The sequence below is a fragment of the Molossus molossus genome, unplaced genomic scaffold (genome assembly GCF_014108415.1).
Source record: "Molossus molossus isolate mMolMol1 unplaced genomic scaffold, mMolMol1.p scaffold_m16_p_21, whole genome shotgun sequence".
Classification (NCBI taxonomy): Eukaryota; Metazoa; Chordata; class Mammalia; order Chiroptera; family Molossidae; genus Molossus; species Molossus molossus.
In genome coordinates, this window is record NW_023425357.1 from 32402271 (window position 1) to 32422793 (window position 20523).

Below are 20523 nucleotides of genomic sequence, written 5' to 3' on the forward strand. Positions count from 1 at the left end.
AGATAGAGAAGGAGGGAGAGGGAGGAAGAGAGAGAAAGAGAAACATCAACATGAAAGGGACACATTGAGTGGCTGCCACCCACACAACCCAACCAGGGCCGGGGACAAACTGCAACCATGGTACATGCCCTTAGCGGGAACCGAACCCAGGTCTCTCTGGACCACAGGCCGATGCTCTAACTGCTGAGCCAAACTGGCCAGGGCAAAAAAAATTTTTTTATAAAAAGACTGCATAAATTACATTACATGCAAAAATTAATTTGGCATATTTTCTTTTCTTTTTGGTTTGATGTTTATTCTTATTTATTTGTACCTCTTAGAAAAATATCATTTTTTACTGGACTCAGACTTAGAGGTAGAAGCTCTCAGAAAAGACGCCCTACATCTCTTGGCAACCTCTGCCTGGTGTTCTTCTGTGGCCTCTTTCATTCTCTTAGCCAAAAGTTTAGCATATTCTGAGGCCTCTTTCTTATTTTCCTTAGTACGTTGTTTCTTCAGAGCAACACGCTGACATTTGTGTTGCAGGACACGTGGAACAACAAGACACTGAATCTCCAGTGCTTTGGTCCCAGGTTGTTTCTTACTTTCTTTGTTTAGGGACTTTCTCACAACATACTGGTGGGCATCATCTTCTTTAGAGAGATTGAAAAGTTTGTGGATTCTGCTAGCTCTTTTGGGCCCCAGGCACCGAGGAACAGTAGTATCAGTGAGACTAGGAATATCTTTCTTCCCTTTCTTTACCATCACCAAGTTGAGAACACTGAGATTGGCATCCACAATGCAACCCTGAACAGTTTTGTGCTTCCTCTTTCCAGTCCTCCCTGATCTATAACAGGAATTCCCCTTACTCAGCAGCAGGGGCACACGGCCATGGGTCAAGACACCCTGCTTCATGGGGAAACCTTGTTTGTCATTCCCACTATTGACTTAAACCATATAAGCCTTTCATTCTTCACCCAGAGTATCAGCAGCAACTTCTATGGCCATACCTCATAAAAGGTATAAAGTTTGTGTTTATCATTTCAGTGAGTTTCTGGAAGCCAGTAACTGGAAAAGAGATGTTCAGCTTCATCCTCAAGCAGCCGGCGACCTCCAAAGTGCTGTGAAAAAGAGCAATTTGGCTTTTTTATTTTCCTCACCCGAGGACATTTTTTGATATTTTGTTCAGATAGAATGGGAGGGAGAGAGAGAGAAAGAGAAACATCGACGTGAAAGGGACACATCAAGTGGTTGCCACCCACACGACCCAACCAGAAAAAGGGACAAACTGCAACCGAAGTACATGCCCTTAGCGGGAACCGAACCCAGGTCTCTCCGGACTGCAGGCCGATGCTCTAACCGCTGAGCCAAACCAGCCAGGGCACAACATGGCATTTTTTTATGAACCTAAAACTGCTCTAAAAAATAGTCTTTTAAGCCCTGGCCAGTTTGGTTCAGCGGTTAAAGCACTGGTCCACAGACCAAAGAGTTGTAGGTTTGATTCTGGTCAAGGGCACGTTCCCTGGTTGCAGTTTGGTTCCTGGCCCTGGTCAGGGTCGTGCGGGAGGCAACCAATAGATGTGTCTCTCTCACGTCGATGTTTCTCTCTCTCTCCCACTGTGCTGAAAATAAATGGAAAAATATCCTCAGGTAAGGATTTTTAAAAAGTCTCTTAAAAAGAAAAACAAATGAAAAAAAAAAAAAAAGAACTTAACCCATAAAAAAAACAAATGAACAAAAAATACCAGTTACCCAAGAAACAAACAAAAATATAATTAATTTGGGCATGTTGTTTTCTTAGTTTCTCCTTTACACACATCTTTTTTTTTTAATTTTTAAAATTTTTAGCCCTGGCTGGTCTGGCTCAGCGGTTAGAGCATCAGCCTGCAGTCCAGAGAGACCCGGGTTCGGTTCCCGCTAAGGGCACGTACCTCGGTTGCAGTTTGTCCCCGGCCCTGGTTGGGTCATGCGGATGGCAACTACTTGATGTGTCCCTTTCATGCTGATGTTTCTCTCTCTCTCTTTCTCTTCCTCTCTCTTCCTCCCACTTTATCTGGAAAAAAAAAAAAAAAAAAAAAAGATGTCCTCGGATGAGGATAAAAAAAAAAGATTTTTATTGATTTTTAGAAAAAGGGAAAGAGGAAGAGAGAAAGAGAGAGAGAGAGAGAGACATCTACGTGAGAGGGACACATCGAATGATTGCCTCCCGCACAACCTTGATTGGGGCCGAAAAGAATCACAACTGAGGTACGTGCCCTTTACCAGAATCGAACCCGTGACTCATTGGTCTGTTGGCCGACACTCTACTGAGCCAAACCAGCCAGAGTGCCATTATTTCTTTAATCCTCATAATTTCCCCTCGTTTTACAGATGAGAAAAAGGAAACTTACAGCCAGTAAGTGCAGAGTCTAAATTTGAACCCAAGCCCACAGGATTCCACAGATTTCCTGAAAACACTTCTCTCATTCACTCTTGGTGTTTGCACATTCCTTAAGGTACTCATTTTTCACAAGATACACATTCCTCTAGTTCCTCAGCTCTCTCATGCACATCTGGCAGGAGGTATCATTTGCCAAAAGTCTTATTTATAGCTAGTTAAGTACAGGGATGGATTTAAACACACACCATTCTGCTTCCCTGGAAAAAGTGATAATTATAAGAGAAATAAGAATCTCAGAGAAAACAAAAGTTTATTGACTATAATTAATAAAATTCTGTAGGTTAGGAATCTTCATCTAGGAATTACAGAATTTTAAGGAACAGAATTATAGAATTTTAGAACTCTATACAATTATAGAATTTTAAGAAACAGGAATAATTATATGATTATGTGTATATGCATACAGACATACACACACATTATTATAGACCGAGAGCCACAGAATTTAAGAGATGGAAGGAATTATAAATGAGAAAACTTCAGACCCACACATCGATGGCCATATTAAAATTTTGTGCCCAAGGGTTCTAAGTCCCAGGCAAATACTCAGTCCAGGACTAAGGAATTATGTGGCTTTCTTCAGCATTTCAAGTCTCTGGTCAAGATCTTCAAAGTCAACTTCCTCAGAATCATAAGGGTCAATGGAAAGGCTTGCTTGAGGTTTTACATCAGGCAAATCAGGCAGCATAAAGTTATCAAAACCAATCTTGACTTTTGATGCTGGCTTTGGAGAAGTTTGGGGGTTGAATCCTGGGCCTGTTCATTTCAATAAATGTTATTAAAAGTCACAACATGTCCTCCACAAAGAAATCCCAGCCTCAAAGACAATAGGCTATTATTGCTCTTGAGAGAACAGTATATAATGTGGCTGGAAAACTAGATAATTCCCCCATGAAAATTGTTTGTAGTAGTTACATTGTGTTGGCAATCTCCAAGGGCAATCTGAATTTTTTTTCTTTAATTTTTTCTCTTTATTGATTTTTTAGAGAGAGAGAGAGAACATCAATTGGCCACCTCCTGCTTGCCCCCCACTAGGCTTTTGGCCCATAACATGGGCATGTGCCCTGACCAGGAATCAAACTGGGACCTCTTAGTCCATAGGACAACACTCAGTCCACTGAGCTACACTGGCCGGGCTGGATTTTTTAAAGGCACACATTTTCAAAATATGTTACAAGATAATTTAGTACAGTAGTGGTTTTAAAACTTTTTCTGTATTAAAGATCTGTTTGAGATTCATATCTATTTTGAAAGCTGTTAGCTACTATAAGGGAACACACTGTACTTCTGGTAAATCACTAATAAACTTCTCTCACCAATGGAGGAATGAACAGTCTTATAACAACTGAAATATCTTCAATGAATATTAAGCAATTCCAACTACTACCGGCATTCCCTATACTTACCAGGAATCAGTACAGGAAGCAAATCATTCTTATAGGAGTAATTCTGAAAGAAAGAAAGAAAGATCACTGGGAAGTGACTGGTTTGAGTTCCAAATATGTATTTTGATCAGAGTAAGCCTTCAATAAATATTTCTTAAAATTAACTTAAGTAAACTTTATCATAGTCAAGCTTCCTTCCTGTCTCAGACAAAGTGTTTTTTTTTGTTTGTTTTGTTTTGTTTTTATCCTCACCCGAGGACATTTTTCCATTTTTTGATCAGAGAGAGTGGGAGGAAGAGGAAGAGAGAGAGAGAGAGAAACATCGATGTGAAAGAGACACATCGAGTGGCTGCCACCCACACGACCAACCAGGGCCGGGGACAAACTGCAACCGAGGTACATGCCCTTAGCGGGAACCGAACCCAGGCCTCTCTGGACCATAGGCCAACGCTGAGCCAAACTGGCCAGGGCTCAGACAAAGTGTTTTTATGCCTTCTGGAAATCAGCCTTCAGAGTGATTACAACTCTTGCTTCTTTTGTCACCTGTGGCCTCATACAAGAATCAGGAAATCTTTTATCTTCAAGCCTAGAGATACTACTTGTGAAAAATTATTCAATTTATCAATTTAATAAAATCAGAGGATGCTTTCTCTAACAAATAAATGACAAGAAAAAAAAAAGAGGGGGAAGAAGGAAGTGTTAGACATTAAAAGATTTAAGGGACATATCAATTGAATACAATGTGTGGATCATTTTGGATCTTGATTTCAACAAAATAACTATAAACAATGCACTATTGAGACCATCAGAGCCCAGGCCAGTTTGGCTCAGCGGTTAGAGACCATCAGAGAAATTTAATATGGATTGAGTATTATATGATATTAACAAATTGGTTTTCATTGTGTCAGGTATCATAATGACATTGTTTTATATTAAAAAAAACAAAGGGTAAGTGTTAGAAATATATATTGAAGTATTTACAGGAGAAATTATGTAATGTCTGAGATTTGCTTTAAATACCTTGTCTCAAAAAAAAGTTACGAAGAAATAGATTAAGAGCAGCAAAATGTTGATAACTATCGAAAATGAGTGATGAGTGCATTAAAGTTCATTATATTATTCTCTCTAATGTTGAATATGTTTAAATTTTCCATAAAGTTTTCTTTGTTTTATTTTTAAATCAGAGGACTTGCATCCAAAAGTAGAATCTGAGCATTATACAAGGTGTTAATTCAGACAAATAATTTCAACAAGGAAAATCAGAGTTAAATTATGCCTAAAATATGAAATCTTAAAAAAAGAGCTTCATGGGGTCAGACATGAAAGAATAAAATAATTTCTTTTTAATTCATACTGAAGGAACAAAGAGTAAAGAAAATTAACGCCTGTGGCTCTTCAGTGTTTACTCATTTAACTTCTCTACATTTGGATATATACACAGTTATGAGATTTTTATCCTATTTTCAACATGAAAGTAAATTGTTTTCACTACATATAAATTGAGTAGATATCATCTGAAATTTGAGTCTAAATCACTGTACATTAAAGACTTTCAAAGTTGTCCAGCTCATACAAATGTTCTTTGTAGTCTATACTGTGGTATTGTCCAGAGGTTCATAAAAGGTTGTATGTAGCTCTATTTTCTCATGAATTCAGCACAAAAACACATCAAATAAAAGCTAAATGACTGCCCTGGCCAGTTTGGCTCAGCGGTTAGAGCGTAGGCCTGCGGTCCTGAGAGACCCGGGTTTGATTCCTGCTAAGGGCGCGTACCTCGGTTGCAGTTTGTCCCCGGCCCTGGTCGGTTGTGCGGGTGGCAGCCACTCGATGTGTTCCTTTCACATCGATGTTTCTCTCTCTCTCTGTTCCTCTCTCTCCCTCCCACTCTACCTGAACAAAAAATGGAAAAATGTCCTCGGGTGAGGATTAAATAAATAAATAAATAAATAAATAAATAAATAAATAAAAAAAAATTGCTAAATGACTGCAAATATGCCACCAGGCTTTATTTTTTTAATTTTCATTTTTTTAAATGTTTTTTTTTCCTTTATTGATTTTAGAGAGAGAGGAAGTGAGAGGGAGAGAGAGATAGAAACATCGATGAGAGAGAACATTAATTGTCCGCCTCCTGCATGCCCCCCACTGGGGATCAGGCCCACAACCTGGGCATGTGCCCTGACAGGGAATCAAACAGGCAACCTCTTGGTGCATGGGTAGATGCTCAACCACTGAGCCACACTGGCTGGACTGCCACCTGGCTTTAAAAAACTTCACAAAGATCATTTTACCATACAGATGGTCCATTTAGAAATATATTCTAGCAGTACTTATAGTCTCATTTCAGATTCAGTTTCCTTATCCATACTGACCTGTCTTTCAGAAGGAAGGGGTGAGAAACAAGGGACTGGGGATGGTACAGGTAAGGACCCTGGTGTAGATATTGGTGATGCCCAAAGTGGATCACCAGGTTCTGCTACAGTTGCACCTCCACTGCCAGCGACACCTTTCTTGACATCTTCGATAACTCCAACACTAACCAGGTCTGCTGGGGCTTCAACCTGAAACAAGAGGGTAAGAATAATATTTAGTTCTCAATTTTTTTTTTTTTTTATCCTCACCCGAGGACATTTTTCCATTCTTCGTTCAGGTAGAGTGGGGGGCAGAGAGAGGAACAGAGAGAGAGAGAGAGAAACATCGATGTGAAAGGGACACATCGAGTGGCTGCCACCCACACAACCGACCAGGGCCGGGGACAAACTGCAACCGAGGTACATGCCCTTAGTGGGAACCGAACCCGGGTCTCTCAGGACCGCAGGCCGACGCTCTAACCGCTGAGCCAAACCGGCCAGCGGCTAGTTCTCAATTTATTCCACATTTGTTCACTGCATACCTACTACATGTCAAACTCTCTTAGAAAACACTAGGGAAGCCCTGGACGGTTTGGCTCAGAGGTTAGAGCGTCGGCCCAGACTAGAGAGTTCCAGGTTGGGTTCCCGCTAAGGGCACATACCTTGGTTGCGGTTTGTCCCCAGCCTGGTTGGGTTCATGCGGGTGGCAACCACTCGATGTGTCTCTCTCACATTGATGTTTCCCGCTCTCTTCTTCCCTCTCTCCCTCTGCTCTATCTGAAGATAAATGCAGAAAAATGTCCTCGGGTGAGGATTAAAAAAAAGAAAAGAAAAGAAAACACTAGGGAAACCCTGGCCAATTTGGCTCAGAAGTTAGAGTGTTGGCCTCTGGACTGAAGGGTCTCAGGTTTGATTCCGTCAAGGACACACACCTGGGTTGTAGTTCAATCCCTGGTCAGGGTAGTGCGGGAGGCAACCAAGTGATGTGTCTCTTTCACATCAATGTTTCCCTCTCTCTCTTCCTCTCTCCCACCCTTCCACTCTAGCTAAAAGTCAACGGAAAAATATCTTCGGGTGAGGATTAACCAAACAAAAGAAAAAGAAAACACTGGGGAAGAAACAGTAAACAAAGAGACATGGTTCCTGCCCTCATGAAGCTTAGAGTCTAGTGCAAGTCAATTATGGTTTAAAGCAACCTTAAGGCTTTCTGACCTACACACTTATTTCTCTCTCTTTCAATGACTATGTGTTGAGTATCTATGAGATCATACACTGTGGCATACCAGTAATTAAGAGCTAGGCATAAACATGTACATAGATGTTGACAAGAAAGTTTAGCAAATCTTAACAGTGGAAAAACTTGGGTTTATTCATTAATGTGACAAACTCTATTGACTCCTTAATATAAACCAGGCACAGTACTGGGGATGCCACAGTGAACAAAACAGACAAGCTTCCCTGCCCTTCTGGAGCCGATGATATTCCAGTGGGAGAGACAGATAATAAACAAGATCACTAAGTGAACTATACAGTGTGTCAGATAAAGACAAATGACAGAGAAAAAATATAAAGCAGAGAAGAGGGAAGAGGCTGACATTTTAGAGAAGGTAGACAGTAAGGGCCTCACACTGAAGCGAACATTTAAGTACAGACCTGAAGGAAGTAAGAGAGGGACAAGGCAGATAGCTAGAGAACACAAAGTATAGGAAGTACAAATGTCCTGAGGTGGGAATCAGCTGTATATGTCTGAAGAAGCGAGATGAGGCCAACAGCCAGTGTAGCTGAAGCAGAGTAAACTGGGGGAGAGTGGAGGGAATGAGGCCGGAGAGAAGAGGTGAGGATGAGTGTGGGCAGCCTCTTCAGTCATAGGAAAGCTGCTGCTTTTTATTCTAAGTGAAATAAAAAGCCATTGGGGTATTTAAAAGCAGAGGTGTGACGTGATCTGACTTAAGTACTAACCAGATCTCTGAAGGCTATATTGAACATCAACTAATGAGGAAGAGGAGTAGAGAAGCAGGAAACCCAGTTAAGAGGCTCTTGAAATCCAGGGAAGAGATTATTACAAGTTAGATCAGGGCACTGTCAGTGAAGATGGTGAGAAGTGGCAGAATTCTGCATATATTTAGAAAGTAGAACAACCAGTTCTTGTTGAAGACTGGTTGGGAAGACTAGTGGTGGTTGAGAGAAAGGGGAAAGTCTAGGAAAATATCAAAAATTTTGCCCTAGCATAGATTTACCATTAACTGTAGACTGATGGGGTTCTTGGAAAGAGTAAGAGCACTTTTAGACATGTTAACTTTGAGATGCCAAGTGAAGATTTCAAGAATGTGGGTAGGTACATCAGCCTGGAGCTCAAATCATCCTAGAGCTCTTAGCTAGTGATATATGTGTAGAAGTCCTCACCATAAAGATGGTATTGAAAACCATGATGTTGGATAAATACATCTAGAAAGTAGGGAAGAAAGAGAAGAGGTCCAAGACTAAGCTGTTGGGCACATCTCTAGTAGCATTACTTCTTCACACTCCCTTTTTTTTGTTGTTAATCCTCAACCCCAAAGATATTTTTCCATTGATTTTTAGATAGAGTGAAAAGGGCAGGGGGGGGGGGGCATGGATGTGAGACACATTGATTGGTTGCTTCCTGCACAACCCTGACAAGGGCGGAGGATCAAACCTTCAGTGCAGGTACATGCCCTTGACTGGGAATCCAACCCATGACCCTTTGGTTTGCGGGCTGACACTCTAATCACTGAGCCAAACCAGCCAGAGCCACAGTCCCTTTTGGTATTTTTTACAATGGGTCATTTTTCAAAAAACCATATAATTCTTTGAAAGAGAACAAATGGATAAAAGGGTCTCTACCAGAAAACCATCAGGAGCAAAGCCTCAGAAAAGACATGTGCCCTTTAACTACAACCCAACATAGTACACGCTGCCCATCAATTGGAAAGCAGCACAGTGGGAACATAGAGGATGGAATAGACTTCCCTTGTGACTTCATGCCTGCACTAAGCGCAAGTTTGGCACCTGAGTACAAGCCCATCTTTTATAAAGAAGTTACTAGAGCCCTGGCCGGTTTGGCTCAGTGGTAGAGCATCGGCCTGCGGTCCAAAGAGATCCGGGTTCAGTTCCCGCTAGAGGCATATACCTCAGTTGCAGTTTGTCCCTGACCCCGTTGGGGTTGTTTGGGTGGCAGCCAGTTGATGTGCCTCACATCGATGTTTCTTTCTCTCTCTTCCTCCCTCCCTTCTCTTCCTCCCGCCCTATCTGAAGATAAATGCAAAAATGTCCTCGGGTGAGGAGTAAAAAAAAGAAAGAAAGAAACATTGATGAGAGAGAACATCGACTGGCCGCTTCCTGCATGCCCCACACTAGGGATCAGGCCCACAACCTGGGCATGTGTCCTGACTGGAAATGGAACCAGCGATCTCTTGGTGCATGGGTCAAATAACCATTAACTATTATTATTCCCCTTCTTACAATCCAGAGAACTGAGTCTTTGAGAGGGTAAGTCACTTGCCTGAGGTCTCACAATTAATAAATGGTGGAACTAGAATCTGAATATGGGTCATTTCACTACGGAACTCATACTCTTAACCAAGACTAAATGACAGTGCCCTATGCCTTTGGCTCTTGTAGCCTTTATTCCCTATCTTTAATAAACATCTCTGCATCAAAGTGCAACATATTCCCAGGCAAAAGTTGAATTCCTAAAAACTAAAAATGTTTTGCACAGTTCTGGGTATAACACTTTGGGTACCTTCATCTTTGTTTTCCATTCTATTGCCAACTCAGAAGTGTCATCGAACAGTAAGCAGAAGTCAAACTCTGTTAGGAAAAGGATATGGGTGGAGAAGAGGTACAAATTTCATCTGATTTACAATCCTGACAAAGCTACCCTGAGACTCACATTCCTAAGTAGAAAAAACTCTTCTAGTGCACAATAAAAATCTCAGCTTTAAATCAATTCTCCCTTCTTGAAAGTACTCACCATAATGGTTGCCTTGGATTTATATGGCACATTATAGTTCTTAGTAATTTCTATCAGATACTGTTCCACTAGAATCTGGGGTAGAGTGTTCACATTTAATTTACACATTAGCTGCAAAATAAAGGACATAACAAGGTTGGTCATATACATACTGACAAAACAAGAAACAAAGAGTTTAGGTGGTCTTTCACCTCTGCATCATTGCTCTTCATCTTTCTAGTCACTGTTATTTAAGATTATGATTTTTAAAAAGATATATAACATAGCCCAGCCAGTGTGCCTCAATGGATTGAGCATTATCCCATGGACTGAGAGATCCAGGTTTGATTCCAGGTCACAGCACATGCCTGGGTTACAGGCTCGATTCCCAGTAGGGGGCGTATAGGAGGCAGCCGATTGATGTTTCTTTCTTACATCGATGTTTCTATCTCTTTCTCCCTTCCTCTCTCTCCCTAAAAAATAAATAAATAAGTCAATAGCTCAGCTGGTGTGGCTGAGCAGTTGAGTGTAGATACATGCACCAAGAGGTCACCGGTTCGGTTCCTGGTCAGGACACATGCCCAGGTTGTGGGCCAAATCCCTAGTGGGGGGCATGCAGGAAGTTGCCAATCTATGTTCTCTCTCATTGATGTTTCCATCTCTCCCTACTTCTTCCTTCTTCTCTTGATAAAATCAATGAAGAAAAACTTTTAAAAAAAATCAATAAAAATATATTTAAAAAGATATATAACTTAGCACCCTGGTTGGTGTGGCTCAGTTGGTTAGAGCGTCCTCCCATGCACTGAAGGGTCACAGATTCGATTCCTGGTCAGGGCACATACCCAGGTTATGGGTTCAATCTCTAGTCAGAGGCAACGATCGATATTTCTCCCTTACATCGATGTTTGTCTCTCTCTCTCCCTCTCCTTCCTCCTTCTCTAGAATCAATGAAAAACATATCCTCAGGTGAGGATTAAAAAAAAAAAAAAGATAAAGTTCAGCGGATAGAGCATCGGCCCGTGGACCAGAGTTTCTGGTATAATTCTGGTCAAGGATATGTACTTTGGTTGCGGTTCGGTCCTGGTCGGGGTCATGTGGGAGGTAACCAATCAATGTGTCTCTCTCACATTGATGTCTCTCTCTCCCTCTTCCTCTCTCTCTTTCTCTCCCTCTCTCTCACTCTATCTGAAGTTAAATGGAAAAATATCCTTGGGTAAGGATAAAAAAAAAAATAAAGATATATAACATATAACTTAGCAACAACAAGGAAGGCTCTCCTTGTAATATAAGACAGACTTTTCCTGTGGTGAAGTAACCTCAAACCAAATAGAATAAGAGGAAAAAAATAAACATAAAAGATATTTTAGCCCTGGCCGGTTAGGCTCAGTGGTTAGAGTGTCGGCCTGCGGTCCAGAGAGACCCGGGTTTGGTTGCCACTAAGGGCACGTACCTCGGTTGCAGTTTGTCCCCGGCCCTGGTTGGGTCATGTGGGTAGCAGCCACTCAATGTGTCCCTTTCACATCGATGTTTCTATTTCTCTCTCTCTCTCTCTTCCTCTCTCTCCCTCCCACTCTATCTGAACAAAAAATTGAAAAATGTCCTCGTGTGAAGATAAAAAAAAATCAGCTCAGTTTTCTTGACTCTAGTTTTTCTTTTAATTGAGGTTACACTGATGAATAACATTATATAAGTTTCAGGTATAGAACGTTATAATTTGATATCTGTATATACTACAGCGTACTGACCACCAAAAGTCTAGTTTCCACCTGTCACCATATATTTGACCCCCTTTAAAATATATGAGTTTTCTAATCCAAGTTCTTTATCCAAGTTCCTCTGCCTCCAGTGCAAAAATTACTTCTACACATCTTTCACTCTGCACAGAATTACACATTCCGAGTTTGCTCAGCTTTTCCCAGACTTCTTGGTTTGGAAAAATGTAGTGTCTCTGGAAATGGTACTACCCGAGAGCTGACAGTTCCAATCTCATTGGTTTGACACAGTTGACCATATTCTTGGCTGTACTTTGCACACAGCTGATTAGATACCTGCAGCAAACCATCACCAAGAAAGAAATAGAGGCAAAATTCATTGTCATGGCAGATTTGCTTTAGATAAAGCACCACTGAAAGAGCGAAAATCACTTTCATGTTACCTCATTGGAATTATATTCTTTTAGCATCAAAAAGCAATAACAACAAAATAAGCACTTTGCTTTGTTTTTCAGTCTCTGATAAATGTGAAACTTAAAACCTCTAATTCTAAACACCTTGTAAATTATGACATCTCTTCCCCCACAGAAGAAACTCATTTTTAGTTTTATTTTTTTAGACAAGGTTTTTTTCTCCCTACCATTGTCATTAAAAACATTTTTTTATTTTTCACTTAAAGACAAACAGAAGAAAAAAAAATTATATATATATATATATATATATATATATATATATATATATATATATAAAATTGGTTATCCTTTAAGAGAAGAAAAGATTCCCCAAGTAATCCTACAAGTCCAGATGAGTAACATTAATGATACCCTCACTTATAATCGTGGCATGGGTAGTTAAAACTTGTCAGACTTACTATTTTCAACTCAGGCACCACTGACTGGAGTTGAGGAGCTGCCCAGATTAGTGAAGACACAGATTCAGCCAGACCAGAATCCAGTTCCCTAAGGAAAGCACAAAATTATAAAACTCGGGGCATTCTGTTTCCCTCTTTTCCCTACTTCAAAGGTAGCCCATGGACATTGTTCAAAATATAATGTTAAAATAAAAAAAATTAAACCAAAATTAAGATATAAACTTCCATGTACATATGTGTATGCAAAAGTATATACACACATAGATACCTAAAAATATACATATGTAAAACGAAAGGAAATATACCAAAATTCTTATCTCCAGATTTGGTGATTATGGATTCTTTTTGTCTGTATTTTCCAACTTTCTTACTATAAACTTATACTATATTTTTACAGCTCAGAGGGTAAAAAAGACATTTATTTGGTTTTTAAAAATGGCTCATTGGCCCGGCTGGTGTAGCTCAGTGGTTGAGCATCGACCCATCATGCACCAAGAGGTTGCCGGTTCGATTCCCTGGTCAGGGCACATGCCCAGGTTGTGGGCCAAATCCCCAGTGGGGGACATGCAGGAGGCGGCCAATCAGTGTTCTCTCTCATTGATGTTTCTATCTCTTTCTCCTTCTCCCTTCCTCTCTCTCTAAAATAAAAAAAAAAGAATTCCTACTAAAAAATAAATAAATAAATAAATAAAATGGCTCTTTGGACTGATGTATTCCCTTCAAGCAGAGACAAAGTTCTTTGACACAGTCCCAACTAGTCCAAATAGTTAGAGCCCACCTGCTCCCTCACTAGGTGGCAGGGATGCACCATCCCTTCTTTGAGCCTGTAAAACAATTCAAGGTCAATAGGTCTTACTCTGTGGTCTGGACCAAGCTAAACCGAGCCAGCAGCAAGTCACAGTATAGCTCCAGGATCTGCATGGCCTCCACAAGGTAGTCTTCTCGTATAAGGTGCTCCACTCGGATCCGTGCTCGTTCATCTTTCCCAGCAGCCAGATAGTCAGCAACCTCCTTCCTTGCTTTCTGGGCCTGCTCAGCTGCAGTACAAAGCACACATGTAGAAAAATGAATGTGCAAAAAGGACTTTATTGAATAAAAATGCAGGTTGTACAATAGTGTGAAACAATGTTTGGTTGTTTTTAATCCTCACCCAATATATTTTTTCCATTGATTTTCAGATAAGAGTGTGGGGGAGGGAGAGAGAGAGAGAGAAAAAGAAACATTGATGTGAGAGAGACACATTGATTGGTTGCCTCCCTCATGACCCTGACCAGGGCCAGGGATCAAACTGCAACTGAGGCGCATGCCCTTGACCGGAATCAAACCCACAACCCTTTGGTCTGCAGGCCAATGCTCTAACCACTAAGCCAAACTGGCCAGAGCACAGTGTTTTTATGAAAATAAATAACCAAATAAAAATATCCATTTAAGATATACTACAAATGCATAAAGTTCTCAGTGTTCCACACTGGGTCAGTGGGTCTCAAAGTGTCATCCCCAGCTTAGCAACACCAGCATTACCTGGGAACTTGTTAGAAATGCAGATTCTTGGGGTCCACCTTGAAATATTGAATCAGAAACTCTGGAAGTGGAGCCAGCAATCTGTATTTGAATAAGCCCTCTGGATTCTGACCACTTTTACAGATTGAGTACCACTGCTCTGGGGGTGCCTAGACTGGTGATCTTTATTTTATTTTTTCAGCTTACCTTTATTTTCTAAAATGTTCCACAGTGAACATTTATTGTTTTTATAATAAAAAGATTAGTAATATAAAAAAGAAGAATATGTCATGCTTTACTTTTTTCTTTTTATCTTCACCCGAGGATATTTTTCCATTTTTTATTAAGACAGAGGAGGAGGAGGGAGAGAGAAGAAGAGAGAGAAAGAGAAACATCAACGTGAAAGGGACACATCGAGTGGCTGCCACCCACACGACACAACCAGGGCCGGCGACAAACTGCAACTGAAGTACATGCCCTTAGCGGGAACCGAACCTGGGTCTCTCCAGACCACAGGTCTCTCACTGCTGAGCCAAACCAGCCAGGGCTTTTTTTTTTTTTTAATCCTCACCAGAGGACATTTTTGCATTTATCTTCAGATAGAGCAGGAGGGAGAGAGGAAGGAAGAGAGAGAGAAACATCAATGTGAAAGAGACACATGGACTGGTTGCCACCCACACGACCCCAACAGGGGCCAGGGACAAACTGCAACAGAGGTACATGCCATTAGCGGGAACCAAACCCTGGACTCTCTGGTCTGTGGGCCGATGCTCTAGCCGCTGAGCCAAACCGGCCAGGGAATGCTTTACATTTTAAAAAATATTTTCATATATACAATTCTATTTGATCCCTATGTGAGATGTGTATGTCACTTGCATTTTATTTTTTTAATCCTCACCCAAGGATATTTTTCCATTTATCTTCAGATAGAGTGGGAAGGAGGGAGCGAGGAAGAGAGAAAGAAAAACATCAACGTGAGAGAGACATGTTGATTGGTAGCCTCCCACACCACCCCAGCCGGGGCTAGGGATGAACTGCAACCGAGGTATATGCTCTTCGCCAGAATCGAACCCGGGACTCTTTGATCAACGGGCCGATGCTCTAATCACTGAGCAAAACTGGCCAGGGCTGTTACTTGCATTTAAAAAATTTTGTTTTTATTGATTTTTAGAGTGAGAGGAAGGGAGGAGAGAGAGAGAGAGAATAATCATGGATGTGAGATGATCCTGTATGCACCCTAATCACCACAACCTGGGTACATACTGCGGCCAGGATTCGAACTGGTGACCTTTTGGTGCACAGGGTGATGTTCAACTAATTGAGCCACACCAGCCAGGGATGTTACTTGTATTTTGCAAGTGAAACTCTGAGAGGTAAAATGGCTTGTCCATGGTCACATGATTTGAAGTAACTGTTTGGATTGGAATTCAAAGCCAAATCTTCAGACTGCAAATTCCTATGTTTTCCCACTACATTATGTGATAAAATGAACAAGTTGAGTCATGCTGGAGAGGTAACCAATGTAACCTGTTCCATTTGTTATCTGCTGCTATAAGTCAAGTCTTACTACCTTGAGTTATCAACTGATGACTGAGCCTGAGGAAATAGGCTTTTCACAAGTCGAGAAAACCTGCCCCTCCACATTATATACCCTTTCTGTCCACCATACCCTAAAAGTGATGCTCACCATCTAATCATGAATAGACAGAATTAAGCTGTCATTGCAAAGAAATCTTTATATGAGACTATATTTGAATCTGAAATATACATAAAGCTTCGTGCTTGGAAGGTTGCTTGGCCAAGTCCAAAGCAGGGAAATGTTTTTTGCCCTAGACATGGAGGGGAAAAGAAATCACAGTAGAACTGGAATTGTTTCAGATAAATGCTAAATGGCTGTTACACCAATACCAATATCGACAAACATTTATTATGTGTCAAAATTATAGTTTATGTTACAAATAGATCCCTGTAAGGTTATTATCTCTTTTTAAAAAGGAATCAATTTAGATAAGACAGGGCAAATTTGCTGTATTTAACTCAAATCACTCAGGCACTTCATGTTTAAATTTCATTTGTAAGAAGAGTATAAAATTTATCTGGATAATATGTATCACTGGATTATCAGGATCAAATAAAAGAACATGTGAGCATGTGTTTTAAAATTCACAAGTTCACCCTAGCCAGTTTGGCTCGGTGTTTGGAACATTGGCCTTGAACCGAAGGGTCTTGGGTTCAATCCTGATAGAGGGCATGTACCTGGGTTGCAGGTTTCCCCAGCCCTGACCAAAGCAGGGCTGTGAGGGAGCCAACCAATCAATGTGTCTCTCAACATCACTGTTTCTTTCTCTCTCTACCTCCCTTCCACTCTCTCTAAAATAAATATAATAAAATTCAAAAGTTCTATGTACATCATCAATGTCAGCCTCATTGTTCATGAGGTAACAAATGGCAACCACTGGGTTTGCCTAAATTTCATTTATTTGGGGTACTGCCCCTAGGACCCTATTATCTAAATAATGCCCAAACACCCTCTGCCAAGATTTAGCTAAGTAACGCCCAAAAATCAATTTGGAAGTTTGAGTAACCACTGTCTCTCAACCAATAGATTATAGTAATTCAATAGTAAATAGTAACTATTTACAGAGTACTCAGAAAATTGCATTTACATGGCAATACTTATTTCACCTGAACCCTCCTCATAATCAGAGGTCATCAGTTTTTCAGTTTATTGAGGGAATAATCACTCATGTGACCCACTGGAATGAGGAAAGAGCAAAAGACAACAGAAAAGCAGTTGGAATGAAGCCTTTCCAGAAAATGTGCCTAGAAGCTCAACCTTAATAGCTACTACACACTTGAAAAAGCTAGATAAAGTTCTCTGAACTTGGTGGAGAGAAAGTCCAGTAATCGAAACATTGTTTTACATTTTATACCTTTGGAAACATGTTTTAAAAATTAAATTTTTTAGCCCTGGCCAGGTAGCTCAGCTGGTTAGACCATCGTCCTGATATGCCAAGGTGTGGGTTTGATCCCTGGTCAGGGTATATACAAAAATCAACCAATGGCCCTGGCCAGTTTGGCTCAGCGGTTGGAGCAGACCGAGAACCAATGAGTTGCAAGTTTGATTCTAGTCAAGAGCACGTACCTTGGTTGCGGTTCATCACTGGCTCTGGTCGGGTCATGCGGGAGGCAACCAGTTGATGTGTTCCTCTCATGTCGATGTCTCTCTCTCTCTCTCTCTCTCTCTCTCTCTCTCTCTCTCTCTCCCCCTCTCTCTTCCCTTCCACTCTATCTGAAGATAAGCAGGGAAATATCCTTGGGTGAGGATTAAAAAAAAAAAAATCAACCAATGAATGAATAAATAAGTGGAACAAGAAAGTGATGTCTTTCTCTCTCAAAAAAAAAAAAAATCAACAAATAAGAAAAAAGTTTTTAAATAATTTTTCTTTATTGATTTTAGAGAGGGAGGAAGGGAGAGGGAGAGAGATAGAGACATCTATGAGAAAGAACATCAATTGGCCACCTCCTGAATGCCCCCCACTGGGGATCAGACTCACAACCTGGGCATGTGCCCTGATCAGGGTGCCCTGATCAGAAATGGAGCTGGCAACCTCTTGGGGCATGGGTTGACGCTTAACCACTGAGCCACACCGGCTAGGCTAAAAAAAATTTATTTAAATTACACTTTTAATTTGAGATCACTGTAGAGTCACTTGAAGTTTATAAGAAGTAATATAAAGAGATCCAGGGTACACTTTACTGAGTTTTTTCCAGTGATAACATCTTGTAAAACCAAGATATTGATATTGATACAGTCAAGATACAGAACTGTCTTTGGACATTTTTTAAAGATTTTATCACTGCAATAATCATTCCCACATTCACACCAGTCAGAAATGTTTTTTGGAATTCCAAAGTTGGCGGTGGCTCTCTCTAGGGAGCACGCCAGGGCCTTTCCCCACCACTTTACCCCCAGGTGTGTGTGTGTGTGTTTTAATTGCTATGTGGCTCTTTGGGGTTGCTTAGAAATAGATATAAATATGTTGAGTAAAGGAATGCAGACTTTTATTTTATTTTTATTTTTTTGTGGTATGTGCCCCTAATGGGAACCGAACCCGGGACTCTCTGGTCCGCAGGCTGATGCTCAACCGCTAAGCCAAACTGGCCAGGGCCCCCCAGGTGTGTTTTCCTTGCCTCTCTCTTTCTCCTAAGCTCCTTCTTCTGTCTCTGTAACTTGTTTCCTGAGCCCATTTCTTCTACAGCTCACTTCTTCTACCTCTGTGACTTTCTAAATAAACTTTCTCTTATAGCTTGAAAATAAATAAATAAATTCCAAAGTTGGTAAGAAAGGTCTTAGGAGATACGTCGGTAGGCAGTGGGGAGGTGGGGAGAGATTGCACAGTGATCTGAGAGACAGCTGGCTGGCCTGCCTGGAGTATTACTCACTTTTCTTTCTTTCCAGGAGTTTTAGGCGATTGACAACCACTTGCAAGTTGACCCGAAGACGATCAGCTTTGAAGGCAGAGCTGAACATGATTTCACCACAAAGCACAGCAACTGTGAGCAAGTTTCCCAGAAAAAGAGAGAGTTATCAGTGTCATGGGGCTTCAGTTTTTCAACATCCGCTTTATTCATTCAACAAGCCCCATGTAATGAATTCCTAACTGCTCAGTAATGGCCTGGCTGCACTTGTTTCTCTATGGACCAATACCCCAGATATGATCCTTGCAATTCAAGTAGGGGTTAGGTTTCCTCCAGTTTATTCCAATAGTCAGTGTTTCTACTGAAACTTTTGAGAGTTCTGCAGGAAGTTTTTGACAAACTTAACGTCTTTGCCAAGTATCTAAGGAAGCAAACAACAACGGGAGATTCCCCTTCCCACAGGACATATTAGTCACTATGGAGAAATTATAAGACCTCTTTCTAAATAAAATATTAATGAATTTGAAAGGGAAATCCCCATTGGAAAAGATCATATAACATTATAAGCATGTGGAAATGAGGACATAGCATTGTTCAGAGAGGTAGATAAAACACAAGCTTAAAAATTGCACATTTCTACATTTGGACATCCAGAAAAGCTTTTGAAAAATAATCTAATGCCAGGCACCAACACGTTCCTAGCAAAAGCTAAATCTACTAAGTATTTCAAGAATTTTAGTGTATGCTTGCGGTTAGTTGTTTTCCACCACCAGCATTCAAAGATGAAGTTCCTTTCCTAAAATGACACCTTTACATGCTGAAGCATACAAGCAGGAAGATGTGACAGTATGAAAAATGTCATCTCCTCCCCTTGTTATGACACACATGGTTTCCCAAGTTACAAGTACTTTTCTCTGGTAAAAAGAAGCTGGGGTAGTTGTCTGAGCTTTCCCTGCCTGTAGTACAGGTCTAGAAAAACCAGAAGGAGGAAATAGGCTACACAGAGAGCTGGTTTGAAACTCCTGCCGGCTTAGGGAGAATAACCAGCGTGGCAGGGTTGTGTTGTTTTCCTACCAACAGGGTAACTCAAGTTCTCCCATTACACAAATTCAATCTACACATATCATAGGAATTCAATAGAAATCCAGGGAAAGAGAAGAGGTGGAAAAAACTTTGAAGTTTAACTCTTCAATCCCCAAATGTCCCAAATACCTTTAAAAATCTCCTTTCAGTTCATCAGTTCTTAAAACGCTGTGGGGGAAAAAAAAAACACAAAAACTCGGTGAAATAAAATGGACTTTCAAATGAGATTAAAAACAGATAGCAAACAGATTAACTAGGTAAGAGTAGAAATGAGGAAATTTGAGCAAAGGAATTAGCAAGGAAAGGCTCCCACTGTGGGATATATTTGTGAAAATTCATTCAACTATTTATTGAGCCTGTTACAGTGGTTAAGACCCCAGGTTTACTTAATATAAATAACTTAAATAAAGAATTATCCAGATACCAAGAATAATACAGAATTTTAGAGAAATAAAGTAACTTCTGGTTAAACTGCATTAGTTTCCTTATCACTAATATTCCTGTAAAACTGACACTATGGAGCTTCCTACTATCAATATGTACGACCAAAGAAATCAGGATTGCTTGAAGTAAAGATTTCTAAAACAGCATACAGCAGAGATATGACCCACCCTTTTGGGACTGCAGCACCAAAGCAGGAAATCACCTGTGTTTCACCAATCAGAACATCCTGTTTTTTAAATCAGACACGCCTTTGCACTACGTAATTGTGTTACTGGCCGGTAGTCAAAAAACTTTTTCTGCTTGTATCTGCCTGTGTCTGCTCTTTCAACTTTGTCTGAAAAGCAGGTCTCTGAGTGTGTATCTTGATCT

The 20523-nt window shown here is 40.6% G+C and overlaps 1 protein-coding gene and 1 pseudogene across 1 annotated transcript; both read right to left on the reverse strand.

Moving 5' to 3' along the window:
• Window positions 1-327: 327 nt before the first annotated feature.
• Window positions 328-1072, reverse strand: LOC118639078 (annotated as a pseudogene).
• A 1782-nt stretch (window positions 1073-2854) lies between these two features.
• On the reverse strand, window positions 2855-20285 carry LOC118639077 (IST1 homolog). Its single transcript, XM_036275278.1, has 10 exons — window positions 20224-20285; window positions 19840-19878; window positions 18652-18762; window positions 13562-13742; window positions 12706-12793; window positions 12087-12170; window positions 10144-10254; window positions 6174-6362; window positions 3826-3868; window positions 2855-3175 (listed from the first exon to the last, which is right to left on the reverse strand). Exons 3-10 carry the CDS (start codon window positions 18737-18739, stop codon window positions 2985-2987), a joined length of 975 nt encoding a protein of 324 aa, XP_036131171.1. The 5' UTR covers window positions 18740-18762; window positions 19840-19878; window positions 20224-20285; the 3' UTR covers window positions 2855-2984.
• Between the last annotated feature and the right edge of the window lie 238 nt (window positions 20286-20523).

Bases quoted from the DNA above. Each gene is read 5' to 3' on its own strand.
- LOC118639077 (XM_036275278.1), bottom strand. From the start codon at position 18,739: ATGTTCAGCTCTGCCTTCAAAGCTGATCGTCTTCGGGTCAACTTGCAA. The intron at 13,743-18,651 runs GTGAGTAATACT...TTTGTACTGCAG, and splicing joins ACTCCTGGAAAGAAAGAAAA to CTGAGCAGGCCCAGAAAGCA. The intron at 10,255-12,086 runs GTAGTACCATTT...TTTATTTTGCAG, and splicing joins TTGGAACTGTCAGCTCTCGG to CTAATGTGTAAATTAAATGT.